The 20444-nt window shown below is 47.4% G+C and overlaps 1 protein-coding gene across 1 annotated transcript in view; it reads left to right on the forward strand.

Moving 5' to 3' along the window:
• PLEKHD1 (pleckstrin homology domain containing, family D (with coiled-coil domains) member 1) overlaps nucleotides 1–20010 on the forward strand; it is a 29327-nt gene extending 9317 nt beyond the window's left edge. Inside the window, exons 3-13 of the mRNA XM_009882066.1 lie at nucleotides 402–491; nucleotides 1022–1098; nucleotides 6764–6855; nucleotides 10689–10741; nucleotides 12683–12777; nucleotides 13716–13809; nucleotides 15224–15402; nucleotides 16163–16295; nucleotides 17432–17576; nucleotides 19084–19233; nucleotides 19842–20010. Of these exons, the coding sequence (XP_009880368.1) occupies nucleotides 402–491; nucleotides 1022–1098; nucleotides 6764–6855; nucleotides 10689–10741; nucleotides 12683–12777; nucleotides 13716–13809; nucleotides 15224–15402; nucleotides 16163–16295; nucleotides 17432–17576; nucleotides 19084–19233; nucleotides 19842–20002 (1269 nt within the window). The 3' untranslated portion in view covers nucleotides 20003–20010. The remainder of the gene's footprint in view (nucleotides 1–401; nucleotides 492–1021; nucleotides 1099–6763; nucleotides 6856–10688; nucleotides 10742–12682; nucleotides 12778–13715; nucleotides 13810–15223; nucleotides 15403–16162; nucleotides 16296–17431; nucleotides 17577–19083; nucleotides 19234–19841) is intronic.
• The last annotated feature ends 434 nt before the right edge of the window (nucleotides 20011–20444 follow it).

A 20444-nucleotide genomic window follows, 5' to 3' on the forward strand; every position in this document is an offset into this window, starting at 1 on the left:
CTAGCCTGGTTAGGGGTAGCAGACCACCCATCCGTCCCCACACAGCATGTGTGGGGTGTTGACCTACTGCTGGTGACTGTAATGGATGCACAACCTGCCTTATGTTACCGCACTGTGACTCTGCAACTTCAGAGATCACCACCTGCTTGATAAGAGCTCCCACTTCCACGTTCTAGCTAGAGGCCTTCCCCCCCAAACTAAATGCAGGAGAGTCAGATACCACTGGTGGTGGCGGAAGCCCCTCTGCTTTTCAGGAACTGTGTGTCTGTTGTTCCTCCTGGGATAGCCAAGGCAGGGCAGGGGCCCACAAGTGACCAAGGGTGAAAGTTCAGCTCCTGGTTAGTTGTTAATAGTTTTACTTGATTCTGCTGACTGATTGGAGTGCTCTGGTTCATCCCCAGGGTGTCATACCCCTGGGAGGCTGCATTGTGGAGCCCAAAGAAGAGCCCAACATGCCTTATGCCATAAAGATCTCTCATGAAGACTTCCATGTAAGTAGATTTCTTTCCTTCTCAACAGCCCCCCACTCCCCAAAGCCACCACCACAAAACGTTTTATTGCTGATGAGCAGAGCTGGATTGGCAGTCTTTCCCACGCCACCAGCGTGTGCCTACCCTCTCTGGGCAGACTATCCTGAGAGACAGGGTGGCTTAGAATCCCAAGTCCCCTCAAGGTTCTGTTGCTGCTCCTGCTTTGACAACCAACAAGGAAACTTGCTCTTTCCGACAGCAGGTCTTATGATACCAGCAGACCAGTAGACAGATATTCAGGAGCCCTAGAGCTCATGTTGCACTACCATTTTATTCCTACCTTGACTACTTGCCGTGTGCATCTCTTTCTGATGTGTGGTAGGCTTGGGTCATATTTGCTCCCACATGATGCTGCCCACGCAGGTGGAAGCCTGCAGTGGGCTCTTTTTCCACCATAGCTGTGTTCAGTTCATGCTGTGAGTGTGCAGAGGCACATAAGGCACCAGCCTTGCTAATCCTGGTTTTTTTCCCTCTCCCCTCCCCTCTTCTAGGGTAACATTGTTCTAGCAGCCGAATCAGAGTTTGAGCAGGCTCAGTGGCTGGAGATGCTACAGGAGTCTGGAAAAGTGTAAGCTTCTTTCTGTTTGTTATTCTCTTCGATCTGCTCTGTAGCTGTGTAATGGATAAAGAGGGAAAAGCCTGTCTAGAAGGACTACAGGGAGGCAGAGAAGGTCCCCAAGACTAGCGAGACCTTTACTTGGCTCCAGGACCCATCCTCTCCCCAAGTGAGAAAGCTGACACAGAGCTTCTCCTGTTGGTATGCAGTGTGGTAAGTGTGACTCTGCTAACAACCCCAGGCTGTCATCTGCTGAAAACCTCCCTGGCCTGCAGATGTGTGAATTTGGGGTAAGGTAAGAGCAGAACAGGCAAGGCACAAAGCTAGTGAGCAGCTGTCTATGTGGCTCTACACCCTGCTGGTGAGCAGGGACCTCAGCAGCCCGAACCTGTTCTCCTGAGCAGTACTGGTCATGCAGAGATGTTGGTAATGGCCCCGAGGCAATCGTGTGACCATGGGGTGTGTGTCCCTCCTGCCCAGATCCTAGGGCACTCAGGCCACACAGCAGCAGGATTTGGCCTCTCGAGACAGCTTAATTCTGAAATGTGGAGGTAGGCTAAATCTCAGGGGAGGAGGTGTTAGCAAAGCTCTTCCAGCCCACCCAGAAGGGTGAGAGGGTTTGGTTGCTGAATGTGTACAGTGCTGAGTTCACAGTCTGCTGAGAATGCTGGAGAGATTTGAAGTTTGTTGGCCACCAGCTCTGCAGTCCCTCAGCACCAGGAGGTACAATGAGCAGCTGTCCTACAAAACTAGAGCTGTCTCTTTCTAAATTTCACCACATGCAGGAAGAGGTAGCACTTAAACAGGGATTTGACTTTCCTAAGCCAGGTAGAAACTTCCAGAGCTGTAGAGCAGAGCCTACTCTTCATCTATGAGACTTACAGCAACAAGCGCTTTGCTCTGCCTTTCTAACACTCAGTTAATTCCAACCCTATGAGGCTGAAAACGTTCACTTGTAATTAACGGGGAGCACAGTGTTACAGCGGACCAGCCCAAGCCAAGCTCTGTGCTGCTGCAGTCAGCCTGGCTTTGGTGCTGGAGCTATGAACTGCAACACAAAGCAATCTGTTAGAGCTCCGTGGGAGCACGAGCCCCACGGGACACAAGACCCAAGGCAGAGGTCTGTTACCCACTCAGCATGAGCAGGTTCGGCCGCTGCGGAGAAGGACAGACCCAGATTCAGCCCTTGAGTTATTTGGAGGTTTTCCTTTGGCAGTGCAGGCCTGCACTTGCCTTCATCAATGTTAGCATTAACTATTGCCAAGGGCAATAACTTGGGGGGGGCAAATTAATCTTTCAAGCGTGTACGGGAGGAAAGGACCTCAAGATGTGTTCTCACAAGCAAGTCCTGTGCGGCTGCTTGTTTCACAGAGCCAGCGTTTTCTCTAGTCCTTGCTCCAATATTCCAGCACTAGTGTTTAAAACAGGAGGTAGAGAGGTGGCTGCTATCATACAGCAGGCTGCACTGGGCTGAAAACCTGCCTGAGACACCCCCTTCCCTCCCCTCGCTGCTGGTGTTCTTGCACCGGAGGAGGAGGAGAGCGATGCAGCTCCAGTGATGGCCTAACCAGTGCTGATGATGGGCTGCATGTGAGGAAAAGCACAGATTATGTGATTTATGTTTGCAAAGTCAGGTTGGGAGCCAAGCAGCAGCCAGAAAGGCACAGCATGGGCCAGTAAATTGATCTGCCATGAACTGGAAAGCTAAAAGGACACAGCTGAAATCTTCTAGGCAACCTGGTTTAGTGTCCTGTTGTTCCTAGATGGAGACTGTACTGCTGATGGCACTGCAGCACTTGGTTTGTTGTGATCATCCTCCAGTCTTACTCATTATCTAAAACCAACAAAAGGGGAAAAAAACTAAATAAAACCTGCCCTTGAAAAACCCCAACTTCATAGACTGAGATTTTGTTAAATAGGGGAAGAGTTAAAAACGAACCCAGGATGAGGAAACGTTCTCTATCCTCTCTCCTTTGTTTCAGTTTTGTCTGCTGCCTCTTTACATCTGAGGCTCTCTGTGTGTGTGTGTCTGCCTGTGCAACTGCTCATCACCTCCACCATCACAGTCTGCTCAGTGATGCCTTCAGCTCTTCACTCCTTCCTGAGCCTCCTGGTTTGGGAGGAAAACTGCTTATTCAATGTTGAGGGGAGCTGATGGTCTCTCCACACTCCTAAGGTGGTGTGGCTAGGACTTGCCGCACCTGCCAGACTCTGAAAGCTTTTCAGAAGTGCACAAAGGAGGGCGATCATAGAATCATAGCATGGTTTAGGTTGAAAAGGACCTTGAAGATCGAGTTCCACCCTCCCTGCCATGGGCAGGGACTCCTCCCACTAGACCAGGTCGCCCAAGGCCACGTCCAGCCTGGCCTTGAACACCTCCAGGGATGGGGCCTCAACAACCTCTCTGTTCCAGTGCCTTACCACCCTTAAAGTGAAAAACTTCTTCCTAATGTTTAATCTAAACCTGCCCTCTTCCAGTTTAAAGCCATTCCCCCTTGGCCTGTCACTACATGCCCTAGTAAAAAGTCCTGCCCCAGCTCTCCTGTAGGCCCCCGTTAGGTACTGGAAGGCTGCAATAAGATCTCCCCGGAGCCTTCTCTTCTCCAGGCTGAACAGCCCCAGCTCTCTCAGCCTCTTCTCATAGGAGAGGTGCTCCAGCCCCTCGGATCATCAAAGCATAAAGCCCTGACCCCCATCCAGCCGAGGGAGGCTTTTGCTGTGGCTGGTGGGGGAGAGGAGCAGACGTGTGTTCTCTGTGCCCATAGTGGCACTATCTGCACTGGTTGAAGGGAGACTTGGTGGGCAGTGGGGGGTATAAAAGAAATTGCCAAATGTTTTTGTCGGGCGAAAGGCATGAAATAGGACATGGCTGAGCACAGTTGAGAACAATGTTGAGTGCTTGTTCTGAGAAATGTGCTAGCAGTTGCCATGCCATATGCGTGGCATGCTGCTGTGGCCATTTTGTGATTGGCATAAAAAAAAATGACCTGGCATTTGGGGAAGGAGGATAAATTGGGTTGTCCTGGTTCTTTCTTGTTTTCTGGAGGATATTTATGGCTGCTGCTGGAAAAGAACCAGTTCAGACTTGGGAATTTCTACCAGTGACTCAGTATGTATGAAATCACCCAGGATGCCGTTTCCTACTTGCTTCTTGTTGCCTTCTAAACAAAGGTCTATTCCCTATCTCTACTCCTTTAGGCCCTTGGCAAAATTATGCTCCTTTATTTCTCGACCCTCACACCTCCTATTTAGGCAGCCCTACCTTCATATAGCCTGCCTCCTTAGGTGGCCGTACCTTTGTTTCCCCTCTTTCCTCATATCCATGAATATATAGATAATTATCCATCTTGGGTTGTTAACTGGAGAGAACTAGGTAACATAGCACATATGTCCTGTGGACCATGAAGTGCTAAGTGTCTTGAAAAATTGGTTGTGAGTGCTCCTGAGAAAAAGAAAATGTAGGTAAAGCTAGAGATGTTCCCAGTGCTGCAAAAGGACTGGAACAGATGTCTGTAGCAAATGGAGATATTTTGGGTGTGGGTTGTTTGGTTTTGTTTTGTTTTTTTAACAATTATATTATAAGGACACTTTCTACTTGTCCCAAGAGCCTTCCTGACCCTGTGCTTTCCAGCACTTCAAGCAAGGTGGCTTTTTCTGGTGAAAACTCACTTGGTAAGAAGTACAAAATAAGAAAAGCACTCGCTCCCCCCTCAGCTGCAGTCAGAGCCTGTACCTCCCTGCAGATGTGGTTACACACCGGCACTGGTTCCAGCAGATAAGAGGAATAAAAGCTTAAATGCTACACAGTGGTACGGGTGTATCTTGCAAGTTATTCAGCAGTGAGTGTAGTAACCTTTGAGTTACAGACAGGGAAACATCTTGTTAGGCTGGGGAAGGGAGGGGGCACTGAAAAAGTGAATCTAATAAACAAACACCTTAAAGGCTACAGCCGTTTTGAAACCCTCCAAGTAATCGTATAATAAACTCTGCCCCCCTGAGCTGTTTGTTGGTTTCTCTGCGATCAGATTTATCCTGTATCAGAGAACCTTAGTGGAAGAACACATTCACACCCACATGTTCTCACTCAAGATGAAGATGTCTACCTGTGGGCAAAATGTCACCTTTTTAATTAGCATTCTAATTTCCTCTGCACTTGAGAAATATCCTAGATGCTCGTTAGCTGAAAAGAAACCAACTGCCTGCAAACAGCACAATACAGCACTTGGGCTGCTGGAGCTGCGAGCTGCCTGGTCCCTGGGGTGATGTGTGTGGCTTTTCTAAGAGACGAAGTACAGGTTGCCTTGAAATTGTTTTATAAGAGGTTTCCAACTTCCTGTTTCTGAAAAACTACAATTTCAAGTGGCTGACAAAGAGGCCTGGTACAGGAAGGCTTCCAGGTATTTAATATTAATAAGCTCCCTAGGGATTTAACAAAGATGGCAGAATTTCTGGAACAGCAATTGCTGTTCTTATATGCTAAGAGACGAAGTACAGGTTGCCTTGAAATTGTTTTATAAGAGGTTTCCAACTTCCTGTTTCTGAAAAACTACAATTTCAAGTGGCTGACAAAGAGGCCTGGTACAGGAAGGCTTCCAGGTATTTAATATTAATAAGCTCCCTAGGGATTTAACAAAGATGGCAGAATTTCTGGAACAGCAATTGCTGTTCTTATATGTACACCTCTATAAATAGATTGAGATGAATTTTACATACGTATTTTATCTGTGTAGATACTGTTTTCTCACGGAACACAAATAGAAATGAGCAGCAAACTCCATTTCTGGTTCTGTTATTCATTTGTATGTCCTTGATTATTTAATATCTGTATTAAAGCATACCCTGTCCATCAACTCAGTCAGTAATGGGCATCTACTCCACAGGCATTTTTTTGGAGCTTAGTTTCATAGTGTTTTCAAGAGACCTTGAGATCCTCAATGGTGCTACAATAATACAATAATACTCTGAATATATATTCTTCCTTTAACTCTCCCTACTTCCCAGCATCTCATCTGGCTTTTATCCCCAGTTCTCTGTTGTTTTCCAGGGAATGGCACTTAACTCACAGTGTAGGGCCAGACACCAAATCCTAGTGGCTTACAAGTTTAGTGGAGAAGTGATTGATTGCTTCCAGGATGGATGATGGATACCAGAAAGGCTGAAGATACAAGACTGTGGGAAGGAATCAATAAACAGTTAGTGTTTGAAGGGGAGGGGTGGCGATAGCAGAAAAATACTGGAAAAGCTGCAGAAGACAATGTCACTGGCAGATGGGAAGTTAGCTGAGTTGAAAGCTAAAAATCTGGTTCTTAAGCATGTTGGGATACATTTAATGGGTTCCAGGTACGTCCTGTTGCAGTTGGAGGCTGTGCATGTGCTGGGTTGGTCTGGAGAGCCCTTGAGACTAAGCTCAGTATAGAAATCTCCAAAACACTGGCGAAACATTTGAATAGCTGTGCGGTGTTCATCTACAGCTTCTGCATGTAAATAAATAAAATTGCTGAATATAGGGAAATTTCTTTAATTCATTCATGGAGAAAAGATTAAAGAACCTCTGTCACAGCTGATGAGAGCCTGTGTGTTTGAATTCCTTGGTAGATTGCGAGGCTGAGACCCGCTGCCTCGCTCTGTGGGACCCTCAGCTCTCTCACATTGTCTGCTTTGTGTCTGCTCTCCCTAGGACCTGGAAGAATGCCCAGCTGGGAGAAGCCATGATCGAGAGCCTGGAAGCCCAAGGACTGCAGCTGGCCAAGGAAAAACAGGAGTATTTAGGTAGGAAACTCTTACTTCCAAAATCCATAAGCCCCAAAATAGCCATTTTGCTTTTCTGGAGCTGTCAGTGTGGTCAGGCCAAGCACCTACAGGTTTTTACTGTTGACTCTTACTGGATGAAGATTTTGAGTGGTCAGCAGCTGAATTTCAGATTTTGAAAGGAGTCAAAACATGAAAATATTAAGGTATGATTTGGACATCTATGTGGAGCGTGGAAGGAAGAATGTGCCTTGGCCAGCATGCTGCAGTCCCGCAGCTTCGGATGGCTGGACTGTACAAATGTTTGCTGCCCTGAGAAGTTTGGATGTGCTGATTTCGGCTGCTCACCAGGCAAACAGCCAATGCCTTTGTATCCCTGAATCACACAGGACTGGTATTTCTGAGGCTGATCACAGCTTCTTATGCATGGGGTTTCCTCTCCTAGCTGTTTTTTCATCTTACTTTGCTTGGTCTTTGTCTGCATTTGCCCACAGTGGTTGTTGAAAGTGGGAGCATTTACATGGGCTTGTGTGAGGTGTCTAACAGCAATGGCTAACTTGTCATTGCTCTCACCAAGGGCAGTGGAGAGAGAGCAGTTGCTCCAGATGAACGAATAATAATTTAAGTTGGAAGAGACTTCTGGAGGTTATCTAGTCCAATCCCCTACTCATAAACCAGCCTCTGGATGGCAGTACCTTGGGTGCTCTGATTGCCTTGGGAGGTCCAGCTGTCTCTTCCCCACATTGCCTATAGCAAGGCCAAGGCAGAGTTGCCTTTTTAACCCAGATGCCTCCTAAATTAGAGCATTCTCCAAGGTTTAAGATCCCTTCTGACCTGGGGGCTGCTGGTCACACGTGTGAGCCCTGTGAGTTGTCTGGACAGTCATCTGCATTAAACAAGCTAGCAGCAACCTTGGGTGCTCCAGGTTGGTGATGCCTTGAGCAGGGGCTCGTGGTATCTACTCCTAATCATCAAGCCACTGGAGGAATCTTGACGAGCCTTTTGCATTTCAGCATCCATGCTGATCAGGCGTGATCTCAGTATATGGTCTCACATATAACAGTGACCATAATTCAAGTATCAAGGCATGTTCATTCTGGCCATCTAAGCGCCATTCACATGTGTGAGCTGATGGATGGGCTCATCTGTGAGGCAGGTGGGGAGGAGTGGTTCCACACCTGACAAAGGGATAACGGGGAGCGCTGAGAGGAGGACCTGGAGAGGCAGAAAGAAAATTAGAAACAGGAAACTTTTGTCAAAACATTATTTTGCAACCACCAGAACAGACTAAACAGCCTAAGAGACTTGAGGGCCACAGGACAATAAAAGACAAGGGGGTGGAAGAATAGACGAATATGCATTCTGTGGCAAACAGGAGATATTTGGAATAGAAAAATATACATTTCACTGGGTTCTTTGGTCCATGACAAGAACATTCAGAGCTGGTCAATTGTCACAGTCGGTTACTTTCTTTTGACAGCAATTGTCTATTTATATATATATATATATATAATATAAATAAAACTGCTGAGGCTTCTGCCTCATTAGCTCTACCTTCAATGATCTGTGTCCGTCCTGTAGTTAAGCTTTGAGGTCAGGCACTGCTCCTGGCAGCAGGTCAAGGCTCTCTGGAGGAAGCAAACACTGCTGTGGGGAATTCCCTGAATCCCCCCGGAGTTACTTTCCACTTGCCCCCCTACCCAGCTGGGATCCAAGTTTCTCTCTCAGGGTGGGACTTTGCAGAAAAGAACATTTTTTTGGAGCATCTTTCTTATGAGGAAAGGCTGAGGAACTTGGGTCTTTTCAGTCTAGAGAAAAGAAGACTGAGGGGGGATCTTATCAATACTTATAAATACTTTAAAGGGAAGGTGCCAGGTAGATGAGAACAGTCTTTTTTTTGGTCGTGGCCAGTGATAGGACAAGAGGTAATGGGCACAAACTTGAACATAGGAAGTTCCATCTAAACATGAGGAGGAACTTCTTTACTTTGAGGGTGGCAGAGCACTGGAACAGGCTGCCCAGAGAGGATGTGGAGTCTCCGGCACTGGAGACATTCAAAACCTGCTGGGACACTGTCCTGTGCAATCTGCTGTAGGTGAACTTGCCAGAGCAGGGGGGTTGGACTAGATGATCTCCAGAGGTCCCTTCCAACCCTGTGATTCTGTGAAGCCCATCAAACCCCGGGCTTGGCCCCTCCAGGAGGGGCAGAAGAGGGAAGGTGGAAGAGCCTTTCCGTAATTGCAGCACAGCTATGCTGGGTCCTGGCAAGGAGGAAGAGGGTGAGAGAAGGAAGGAAAGGCAGCAGTGGTGGTCAGCAGAGCTTTGCTCTGGCTCCAGGAGCACTGTGTGGGCAGGAGGTAGAGGTCTGTGTTCCTCCTAGTGGTAGTAATCTGTCAGCAGTAGTAATCCCTTCAGGTTTCCAGTTTAAAGGACCTGAAGGGTCCTTTATAGCATACTCCTCACCTGATACAGGAAAGGCTTAATTGTGAGGTGATTCAGTGAATTTGCCCGTGCTCACAGGGCAGTGGGTGCCAGAGCTGAGAGCTAAACCCTGGGCTTAACTATGAGGAAGGTGTTTCTGTCTAGTTTCCTGTAAGCATGACTAAGAGCTGCCTAAGGCAGAGCCTCTGCTTAAGGTTAGAGCGTAGGACATCACAGGTACATCAGGTCACAGTGTGAGCATCAGAGCAGAGTCTCTGGTGGGCACGCATCCTTCTCAGCAGACAAGAGCAATGGATGTGAGACCCCACCGGGAGTACTGCATCCTACTCTGGAGTCCTCAGCACAGGAAAGACATCGACTTGTTGGAGCAGGTCCAGAGGAGGGTCACAAAAACGATCAGAGGGCTGGAGCACCTCTCCTATGAGGACAGGCTGAGGGAGCTGGGGCTGTTCAGCCTGGAGAAGAGAAGGCTCTGGGGAGACCTTACTGCAGCCTTTCAGCACTTAAAAGAGGGCCTAGAGGAAAGATGGGGACAAATTTTTTTATCAGGGCCTGTTGCAATAGGACAAGGGGTAGTGTCTTTAAACTAAAAGAGGGAAGATTTAGACTAGATGTTAGGAAAAAATTTTTTACAATGCGTGTGGTGAAACAATGGAACAGGTTGTCCAGACAGGTGGTGGATGCCCCATCACTGAAAACACTCAAGGTCAGGTTGGACGGGGCTCTGAGCAACCTGATCTAATTGAAGATGGTCCCTGCTTATTGCAGAGGGGTTGGGCTAGATGACCTTTAAAGGTCCCTTCCAACCCAAAGTATTCTATGATTCTATGTTGAGAGGAAGTATTCCTCACAGCTAAAAGTTTTGTGGTTAAATTTAGGGATTGATTTCTGGGCTTGGCTGGAACATCCAAAGGTGACAACAGGGTGCTGGCAGTGACACCCAGGGTGCTGAAGGAGAGGGTGATGTGCCAGGCGGGTAGGGATGGGGCGCTGAGCTGCAGGAGGAGAACTGACTGCTGCTACGCAGCGTGTGACCCTGTGCACCCACTTAACCTTTCTGTGCCTTTGCTTCCTCGTGTGTGAAGCAGAGATAAGGTTATTTTCCTGATCCAGATAGAGGATGGCAAAGGTTAGTTTGTTAAAGCTCTTTAAGAACATTGAGAGGAACCCTTAGAAGCAGTACACAGCAATATGGTTGTTTAGTTTATTAAGTTATTTGGCAGGAGGGAAATTACAGAACATCCCATTAGTGTCATCTCAGCCTTTGGAGCCTCCCAGACAGATGCCTGCAGAGCAATAGGGAATGCTGCGTTTTCAAGCTCCAGTCAATGTTTCATACTCATAAATATCCCCAGGATATAAATTGCTTTTCTCTGCATTTGGCCTTTGTGTGTGTGTGTGTGTGTTTGCAGATAACTGTATGGAAGAAACAGAAGAGCTGTGTCTGCAGAGGGAGCAAAAAGAGGTGAGCGTTCTTCACAAGCCAATTTCCTTTGACTTCCCTGTGGCAGGACTGGGAGACTAGGAGTTGTTGGTTTGAGAACACAACATGTTTCATGGAGGGAGGCTGAGGAGCCTCCAGCTGGGCCCTGGGGATGAAGAGAGGAATAAGAGTTGTGCCATGGGATGGGTCCTGGAGGTGTATCCCTGCTCCCCTTCCCAAGCGCTTTCTATGCAGCGTGCTTGTGATTCTGTTCAGGGAGGAAGATCAGATTAAATTTATATTCACTGGGTTGAGTTAAACACTTGTTATTGGGCAGATTCAAGAGGACTCTGGCAATAAATGTGTCTGTCTCCACAGTTTGAAAGCAAACAAACGGAACTGATGTTGTTCTAGTGTAGAGATACTGCAGTGAGAAACAAGGAGCAGCAAAAAGCAACGTGGTTTGTTCTTTGGACAGACCAGAGATGGGGAGAATAATAGACATTGCACTAGGGGAAGCCAGAGAGAGCACTCCCTTAGATGTGACTATTGTACCTTAATTTATCAAGTTTGTTATTGTTTTCCAAACTATTCCTAACCTATTTTTGCTTAATGTAATAAAAGGAGCTCATCCTCATATTTATACCAAATCTTTACCAGTTTTTGTAGCATCATCATCTGTTGCAACATAGCTTTGCAAATGTGTTGTTCTACTACACAGCAGGAAATCCTGTGTGGATGTAGACCCACCACATCGCAGTCTTGCGGACTGCCACCTGTTCTCTTCTCCAGTTAAGCCAAAATGACTGTTGCCCCTCGTTAGCAAAAGTCAGCAATGCTGACCTAGGCTTCTCAGTCCTATGTTTTTCCTGTGTACGTTTCTGAAGAGCTAAAGTCCAAAGGTGGTTTGGAAGTTCCTTTAGGGCTAAGCTGCTTATGCTTTTGGAGGGGAGACATCCCTTTCTGGTGAGGTAGCCTGCTGCACAACCCGCAGCTGTAGGGAGGGAAAAGCCCTTGTCCAAAGACCCTGGAAGAAATCTCTGCTCTTACAAAGCTGTGCATGGTATCTCCATTGCCCACAAAGAGCAGATGGGGCCAGGTTAGTTTGAAGGAGTTTGTTACTGATGAGGGAATGAATATATATCTCGCTGAGCTGTGGCGGTCTCACCTGCTGTGAGCCTTGAAGGCTTCAGAGCAGTATGTTGGGAAAGCAGCTTGAACCATGTATCTGCGCCACGGAACCAGAGTCTTATTATGACTTTATCTGGTGTCAGTGCTGTCTTGCGACCTGCCTGGGCCTATGGCAGGGGTTCTGCCTCACAGCTAAGGCTGCAAAGGGACCTGACCGGCAGCAGGACCCTCGCTGTACTTTGTCCCTGTCTTCATCCATCCACAGGAGGTCTCAATACAACTGGTTCTTCTAGACTAGGGGAAGAGACTGCTTCACTGCTTGAGGATAGCTTGTGGTGTTCAGTGCTCTTTAAGCACGGTTTTATTAGCTCAAAGACAGTGAGAGGCTGTGCAAAGCTCTAACTGTGCAGTTCGTGTTCTCCTGTCCCGGTGGGGATGGGAAGCAAGGCTGAGCTAGTAGAAATATCACACTTCAGGCACAGCAGTGCTGGGGCTGTCACATTCCTGTCCGGGCTTCTGTACCTGCCCATGTGGGTGCCTGGAAATGGTACGTGCGTATTGAGTCCAGCTTTCCCAGGGAGCTTTGGACCTGTTGTATATGTGCAGCAGAGATGATCTGTGCAGGGAGCATGTCTGGGATTTCCAGGTGCCTGGTAACCTGGCTGGGACTTCCAGATGTCCAGAAATCCTCCATTGACCTTCAATCCCTTCTAATTGCCCCTGGACAAAAGTGTGGTGGAGTCAGACACCCCATGGCTCTACGTAGCTCAGGTTAAAAGTCCCGGGCATTGGTAACAGGGAAGGCTTTAAGCATGTCAGTAGAGTACATCCCTGTCTTCTCTTTTGGTCCAGGAACTTGAGCGTCTGAACCAGGTCCTGGAAGCAGAGAAGCACCGGTTTGAAGAGGTGGTACGGGAGCTGCGGCTGGAGCAGGAACAGATCAGACGGTAAGGCAGCAAACTGCACAGGGCAGGAAGAGGACACCAAGTCCCACACTGGGCAGAAGTGCTGCAGTGGTGGTGAATCAAAACAGTTTGTAAAATCCACCTATTTTGTGCATGTGGGAAGGAGATAAATGCTATACTGAAACAGGAACTGTTGAGATCTGTTTACCTGCATTTGCTATCAGTTGTGTGACCAATAGAGTTTAGCTTTGTTTCATTTTGCCTCCGGGGCTCCAGCAACTTCATTTTCAAAGGGCTGGGATGTGAACAAACCCCAGAATAGTCAGGGTAGCATGGCAACAGACAAGCGCTAGAGGATTTCAGGGAGGCAATTCGTTTGATTGACTGACCAGCCATGTGGGCTGCAGGCATTTGAATCTGGTTTTCCACCATTAGCTGAACGACACTGGGTGGATGATGAAGTTGCCTCACTAGCAATGATTTTGTCATTTTAAGAGTTATAGTATGAAAAGTATGAACGGTAAATGTGTTTAGAAAGGGAAAGATCCAAGTATTTTGCCCTGAGTGTTGAAAGGGCATGTTTTGCCATTGCCTTTTTTTTTTTTTCTCCTTTTCTCTCCCATCTCAGAAAAGCCAGTGTGATTTTTGCAAACGGTTTTTGTTTTCATAGACCTACACCTGCTCAGATGTGACTGCCCTGTCCGAGCTCTTCCAGTTGCAGCTGTGACCCTGCCCTTGCTAAAGCAGCACACTAATAGTTGGTTTTGTCTGGACGATCAGGAGGCACAGTAAAGTTCCTGGACACCCATAGTGTGTTCAAGGTGTGATGCTTCCTGGCAAGCTCCTGACTCTCCAGGGCTGCCTGTAGCAACCACCGGTCGCAGGTCCTGCACTAAGAGATGCACAGCCTGCACAGTCTGAGTGGCGTCTGTGGGGCTACTGTGCCCCTGCAATAGCTGTCACCCTTTTTGCTTCTTTAGGGAGCTAGAGCTCACAGCCCGCTCCCTTAAAGGAGTGGAGGAAGAAAAGAAAGAGTTGCGAAGCCTGACACAGTCCTTACAGAAAACCCTAGAGGTGAGTGACCACTTCTCCCCTCTGAGTGACAGCATTTTGGGAACGATCCATGAGAACTGACCAGGGTTAAAAGCAATGCTGTCCCATGGAATGAATCTAACAGCTGTTAGTGCTGGAGTTAAGCCCCATGCGGGTGGAAAGATTCATTCAGTAGCTGATATGAAGACCAAAATCCCCTTCAGAAAAGGACCAGAAGTCACACGGAGCCCAGCAGAACCAAACTCTTTTCAGAAGTGCCAGGTGTGCTATGTGATGCAGGGTGACAACCATAAACTGCAGTTTGGGAAGCTCAGGTTGAACACTAGGGAGAGATTTTTCACCAGACAGGTAGGGCTGGCCTCACAGACAATGGGAGAGCCTGAGTAATTTCCATCCTGGAAGGTTTTCACAACTTGACCGTAGAAAGCCACAGCTGACCATATCTTGCTGTGTTGACAGGCCTGCTCTGAACAGGAGGTTGGGCTGAAGCCTAGTAGAGGTCTGTTCCAGCCAACGTGGCTATAATTCTGTGGTAGCTTTCTGATTATTTTTTTTTAAGCTGCAAGTCCCTAAGTCCTGGTGGAAAGTGGAGCAGCATAGAGGCATTTCTTGTTCACAGAAGGGAGCATGGTTCCTAGGGAATCGTGTACCACATGAGAATTTAGGAAACAGGGTGTTGACATGTTAAAGCCTTTCTTTACTTGGTATCACTGTGGTGGATTGGTGGAAGGTGGCCTTTCTAAATGTGTATAATTTGTGATATTTCCACGCAGCTGGCCTGCTGAAACCTCAATGTCATCCTTAATGTTCATGCCAGATCCTGCAAATTTGTCCAAAAATCTGTTGCCGGTGTTTCTTTGAACTCTCCTTGCCCACGGTTATGGGTATGAAAAAAGAACTGGAAAGTTAGGGAAGGAGCATTCATGCTCTAGTTGCACACTGGACTGAACACTTCACAGGAAAACAGCATGATACGCCCTACCACCCCGTAGGTAGAAGTACCACAGAGGGCATGCCTCTAGTTCACACTGAGGAGCAAGGTGAGGAGACACCTGAAGGGAGGAGGAGGGAAAGCGAGGAAGCTGCCCACATTGGTGATGCACTAGAGAAGCACAAGGCTCCAGTCCCTGAGCTGGGTCCTTGCAGAATGGTCAGGGTTGGAAGGGACATCTGGAGACCATCTAGTCCGACCCCCCAACGAGCATATCTCACAAGCATATCACATCAAAGGAGCCTCCAAGTTCTCATCCTCTTGCGTAGTGAAGGCTATGGGGGAGGCTTGCTCCTCAAGAGGCATATTTTGTTTCTCCTGTTTTTAACCTGAATGAGGCATGTGGATGTCAGGATGGAGGGACTCGGTAGGGAGGATCCAGGCAGGAAGAGGAGCAGGAATTTTAGACTTGGCTGATACTCACAATCTCTGCCCTTCTTCAAGGAGCTCTCCCTGGAAAAGCAGCAAATGCTGGAGATGTTGGAAGAAAATGAGAGCCAGCTCCCACCTCCAACCAGCCCCAGCAAGGAGCAAAGCCCCATCTGGGGACTGCACTGCAGCCTGCGACAGATTGAAGAGAAGATGCAGCAACTTCTGGAGGAGAAACTCCTGGCAGAGAAGAGGTGGAGTGGGGGCAGGGGCTCTTGCAGTGATGCCAGAGGCAGGGTTATGGGACAAGATACCATCCAGTGTGAAGAGGGTGGTGGGAAAAGAGGAAGTTTTCCCCCTTACAGGTGGGAGGCAATCCGAAAGTGTATGGCTAAATATTTCCAGGCTTGAAACTAAGATATCTTCAAAATTGTTCCCCTGTTTATCCTGAGACCTGCAGAGAGCCAAGATCCTTTATCATTTCCATTCTTGGGTGTAGTAAAAGGAAGAGGACACTTCTGCCCTGCTCAGGCTTAGTGGTGCCAAATGATGTGGCTATTTGCTGACTTGCTTTTTGGTTGCCAACACAAGACAAGTCTGGAAGCTTGTCTGGTTCCCCTGGCAGGAGTTCAGGCTATAAACGCTTCAGAGAGGATGGGCAGAGGGAGGCAGGGCAGCTGAACTCCTTGTTGCCGCTTGGGCCTGCTCCTTTCACGTCAGGGCTAAGACATGTGAATCCATTTGGTGTTCACGGATTTGTGCATAAGAAGTATTTGGTGCTCCTCGACCTCTTGTGGGCGCTAAGAATGTCCCGTTAAAGAACCGTCCACCTGTTTTTCCTCCAGCAATGCCCGCGTTATTGAAGTGCGGCATAGACAGAGCTCCTGTTAGTGCCTCTTTGCTCAGGGCAGCTGGGTAGTTACACATGACCCACCATGATACTGAGCCCCCTTCCTTCCTGTGAGTTGTGCTGGGGTGGGAATGATCATCTTCCTTTGCTGTGCCATGCACCAGGATGAAGGAGAACGAGGAGCGGTCCCGAGCACTGGAGGAGGAGCGGGAGTTTTACTCTTCCCAGTCACAAGCGCTGCAGAACTCGCTCTCAGAGCTGACCGCCGAGAAGCAGCAGACAGAGAGAGACCTCAAGGTATCCCCTGCATATGTCACATATTGCTGTCCCTGGGCTCAGAGTTCTCTCACTTTCCCTTTCAGTTCATCCCCTATTAAGTGGGGGAGTTTGGTTTTATTTTGTTTTCATTTTGTGGTTGCAAATCTTCAATTGCTATGCTTCATGTCATGCTAACATGTGAAGTTGCCATGTTGTATCTATGTAGCACTACTATTTATTTTCTCATTCTGAGGCCTGATTAACCCATTCTGTAAAAGTCTTTTCATTTGCTACTGTGAAAGCTTCATCTAAAGATGGAGGGATTAAAAAAAAAAAAGAAGTAAAATAATAAAGATTATTTCAAAGAAATGCTTGTATGGACGTTGCAGAACTCAGCAGAAATCTTCCTTCCTCACTTGTGCTCAGAGAATCAATCTTAAGATTTGCAAATTTTCAGGAACCTCTGCGTGAGCTTGGGTTCACAAGCAGAGGAATGCAGGTGAGGTACCAGCCTTCCTTCATTATCACAGTAATGGAAAATTATTAGCTGTTTGACACTCAACCTCCTTCTACGAATATTTTGTCCAAAAAAACCCCCAATTCTTCTTTTTCTTGTACCTCCCAAAATTTTTACACCTTGTAACCTTCCACTAGGCCAAACTAAAGCTAAGTTGACTTAAACTATAATAGACATCAGTAGTAGCTTAGCAAATGCTAATATCACCCTTTACTTCTGACTAACTTTTCTTGTTTCTTTTGTTTCTGAATCTAAGTACTGTACACCCCTTTGTGGGAACTGACTGTCTTTATCTCAATTCCGTCTCAGTTGGAAAGATGTCCTCCTGTTCCTGCTCAGATGCAAGTACTCACAGAAGCACAAATTCATGTGTTGAAATACCATCTCTGATTCCAACTGGTTCATACAATGAGAAGGAAGCTGTGAAAACTAAAATCAGAGTAAAGGAGAATTACTCAAATAGTCTGGACTTCAAACTCAGATTCTGTCTGAAGACAGGAGGAACCACTTTTTTGTTGTCTTACAATATTCCTACTGGTTTTCCTTACTGTTGTCTTCATTTTCATCTGCTTGGTGCATCCCTCAAAGACCTTGTGAGTTAGCAGGATGGTTATTGGCACATAAGCTGTTTTTCAGCAATGCATATTCTCTTCCTCAGGCTGAGGTGAAGGTGCGCATGGATCTGGAGAAAAGACTGAGAGAAGCTGAGGAAGCGTTGCAGAGCTTGGAGCAAGGCTTAAATTCTCTGGATTGCAACAAGGAGAAAGAGGAGAGGATGAAAGCAGATGTCAGCAACTTGAGAAGTAAGTCAGTCATCCATCCTCTCTATTCATGAGCAAGCTCTGAGAGAGGAAATAATTCTACCTGTCTTCCCAGACACAAAAAGTTGTTCCCAAATTAGCAAATCTGCACATAATGTGCACTCCAAATTTCTTGCATCTCAACTGCACCTTCCTTTTGAGGTGCCAGAGTGTGCTATGTAGGCATTTGGTGTTTTGTCCTCAAAGGAGGTCAAAGTTATCCCAGCCTTCCCTGTTGGGTGGAAGACAAGCCTAGGGGCAGGGATGAGCAAATGCTTTCCAAAATGTCAAATAGGGAAGCTGTGGCAAAGCTGTAAAGACTGACTATGTCTGAGTTAGAGAGTCCTCTGATTTCCCCTCAAGGTAATATTTTCTCAGCCTTGGTTACGAGAACATGAGCAGTTTAAGGAGCATCGTGGTTGCTGTAGCAACTTGCTGGTAGGTGACCCAGCAGGTGAAGTTTGGATCCTTACTCAGAGCTGAATCACTGCATCAGCCCAGCACTGCTGTGCTGTGCTGACTACAGTTCACAGGTCAGGTGTAAGATTCAGGTTCCTCGGTCTATCCTTGATCCTTTGCCTTTTTGTATCTGGCTTGAGTCAGGTTTGGGAACCTCCCCCTCCTTCACTGACCTTTGGTGTCTGTAGAGTTGTTGCTCTCACATGTTCTCACTCTTCTCTTCTGGCTGCTGCTGCACAGTATCTTTTTCCCCCTTCTTAAATACATTCTCATAGAGGTGCTACCAGCATTGCTGATGGGCTCAGCCTTGGCCAGCAGTGGGTCAGTCCATCTTGGAGCTGGCTGGCATTGGCTCTGTCAGACAGAGGGGAAGCTTCTAGCAGCTTCTCAGAGAAGCCCCCTGTAACCCCTCCTGCCAAGTAAAACCCAATACAGCTGGTTAGACCATAAGAGAGGAAATGGACCAGGAAAAGCAGCTTGTGTGGCAGACTGGGACAGAAGGACATTCTCAGAGTTTGGACACGGGGCTTTGCATGGAGCCTGTAATGTATGTACGTATGCGCTAGTATTTGCTGTGGTATTAAGAAATCCCTGGTGATGCATGGCCTGGGTGTGTGTGCTCATGCCAGTGTTGCCTACACCTCCCTTTCTGCAGTTGGACTTGACTGGTTTTGAAAGTCCTTCAAAGAAAGTGCAACAAGCAAGGCTTCAGACCTCTCTGTTGCAAGACAGTTGAGAACTTTTATCATAATATGAGAGGCTTTTGGCAGTTGAATCATGAGTAGTTGTGGGAATGATTGATGGGGAATGGTTGGTTGCAGTTCTTTCTATAATTTGAGTATGCATTTGTTGAGGACTGGAGGTTATTGTCACTTTGAACTTGTTCATTCTGATGATATTCTGGAGCTTCATGGATTGTTGTTTGTGAAGATCTAGGGAGGTGCTGAATGTCATTACTTGGATCAACCCATCACCAAATGCAGTCCTTGTGACTGGTTCATTGCTTGAAGTGTCTCTCCCATCACTGCTCACAGTGGTGTCTTCTCCTCAGAGTTCTTTGAAGAGTGCATCCGCAATGCTGAGCTGGAGGCCAAGATGCCCGTGATCATGAAGAACTCTGTGTACCTCCAAAAGGCTGCCACTCGTCGCATAAAGAGCTGTCGCTTTCACCGCCGGAGAGCCAGTGCTTCGTGGAATGACTGTAGGTATCAAGCAGCTTCTTACTCTATATCCTGCGAGAGCAGATATGTGCAGATGGGGCTGACAGAGCTGTAAGGTCTGAAAATGGGGTTTGTATTTCATATTCCCTAGTAGTAGAACGAAGCTACAGAGAAACCTGGAGCTTCCTTACCTAGACAGCAGGCATTCAATCTGCATACTGGTCACCTGTCTCTTCATGTATGTTGAAAGGTAACTGCTGTGACAGTCCTGGGCCCCTAAAACCCTCATATGCTCAAAGCTGACTTCATGTGAATGCTTAATCATAGACTAAGTTAGGTTGGAAGGGACACCTGTGCATTGTCCAATCCAATCCAGTGCTCAGAGTGGCTACCTGCAAGGTTAGATCCGGTTCTATGTAGAACCCTAAACTGGAGGCAGCTGTAAAGAAGAAAAGTGTGTTTCCATGCTGTCAGCATTTTCCTCCTCTGAAAACAGTGAGGTGAAGCTGTCAGAGTGCAATGGGTAGCTAATCCCTTGCCAAGTTCTCAGTCATGTTGATCGCGTGGCTCGTGTGCTCTAGTGAAGCTTTGTCTTCAGTTCGTGTCCCTGATGGAGAGTGCTGACCTTTCTGTGCTGCTCTTGTTTCAGTGAAGCAGTCCCAGTCCTTCATCTACTCACACGCAGAAGCTGAAAACATCGAGGAGCTGAAAGAAGCAGCCAAAAGACTGAGCCGGGACCAGCATTTCAGGGAAACTCTCTATCAAATCATGAGGTCACAAAAGGATTCTGCTTCGGGGGACGAAAAGTGACTCTTGTTGGGGGAGGGCTTCTGATCTCAACTTGCCATTCAGCTCCGCAAAAGTTACGCCATCGGGTGCTAGGGTCAGAAGGGAGATTTGCCCTTTGGTGGGGAAAGTGGGGGAAAGTTGTGTGTAGGCAATTCCCTCAGTTTAGCGGCTTTGCTTTAGTTTGAATGCTCCCTGTAGTCCAGCAGACCTTCTCTGCTGATCACTCCAGATCTGTTTGCTTCAGCTGCTTGTGTTAAGCCATGTTTTGCCAAGACACCACGGTCAGTGTTAAAGTGAACTACAGACCGTAGCTTAGGAAGTGCCTCTTCTTTCCTTTCCTCTCTAGTCTGTCTGCCAAACACAAGTGCTCCTGCAAAAGCCCTTTATCAGCCTATGCTCCAGCTGGTGTAACCCCCCCGAGTCGGACACAGCTCACCCTGTTCTGCCTGATCCCCTCTAGGAA

This window comes from Charadrius vociferus, unplaced genomic scaffold, assembly GCF_000708025.1.
Source record: "Charadrius vociferus isolate BGI_N301 unplaced genomic scaffold, ASM70802v2 scaffold50, whole genome shotgun sequence".
NCBI classification, from domain to species: Eukaryota; Metazoa; Chordata; class Aves; order Charadriiformes; family Charadriidae; genus Charadrius; species Charadrius vociferus.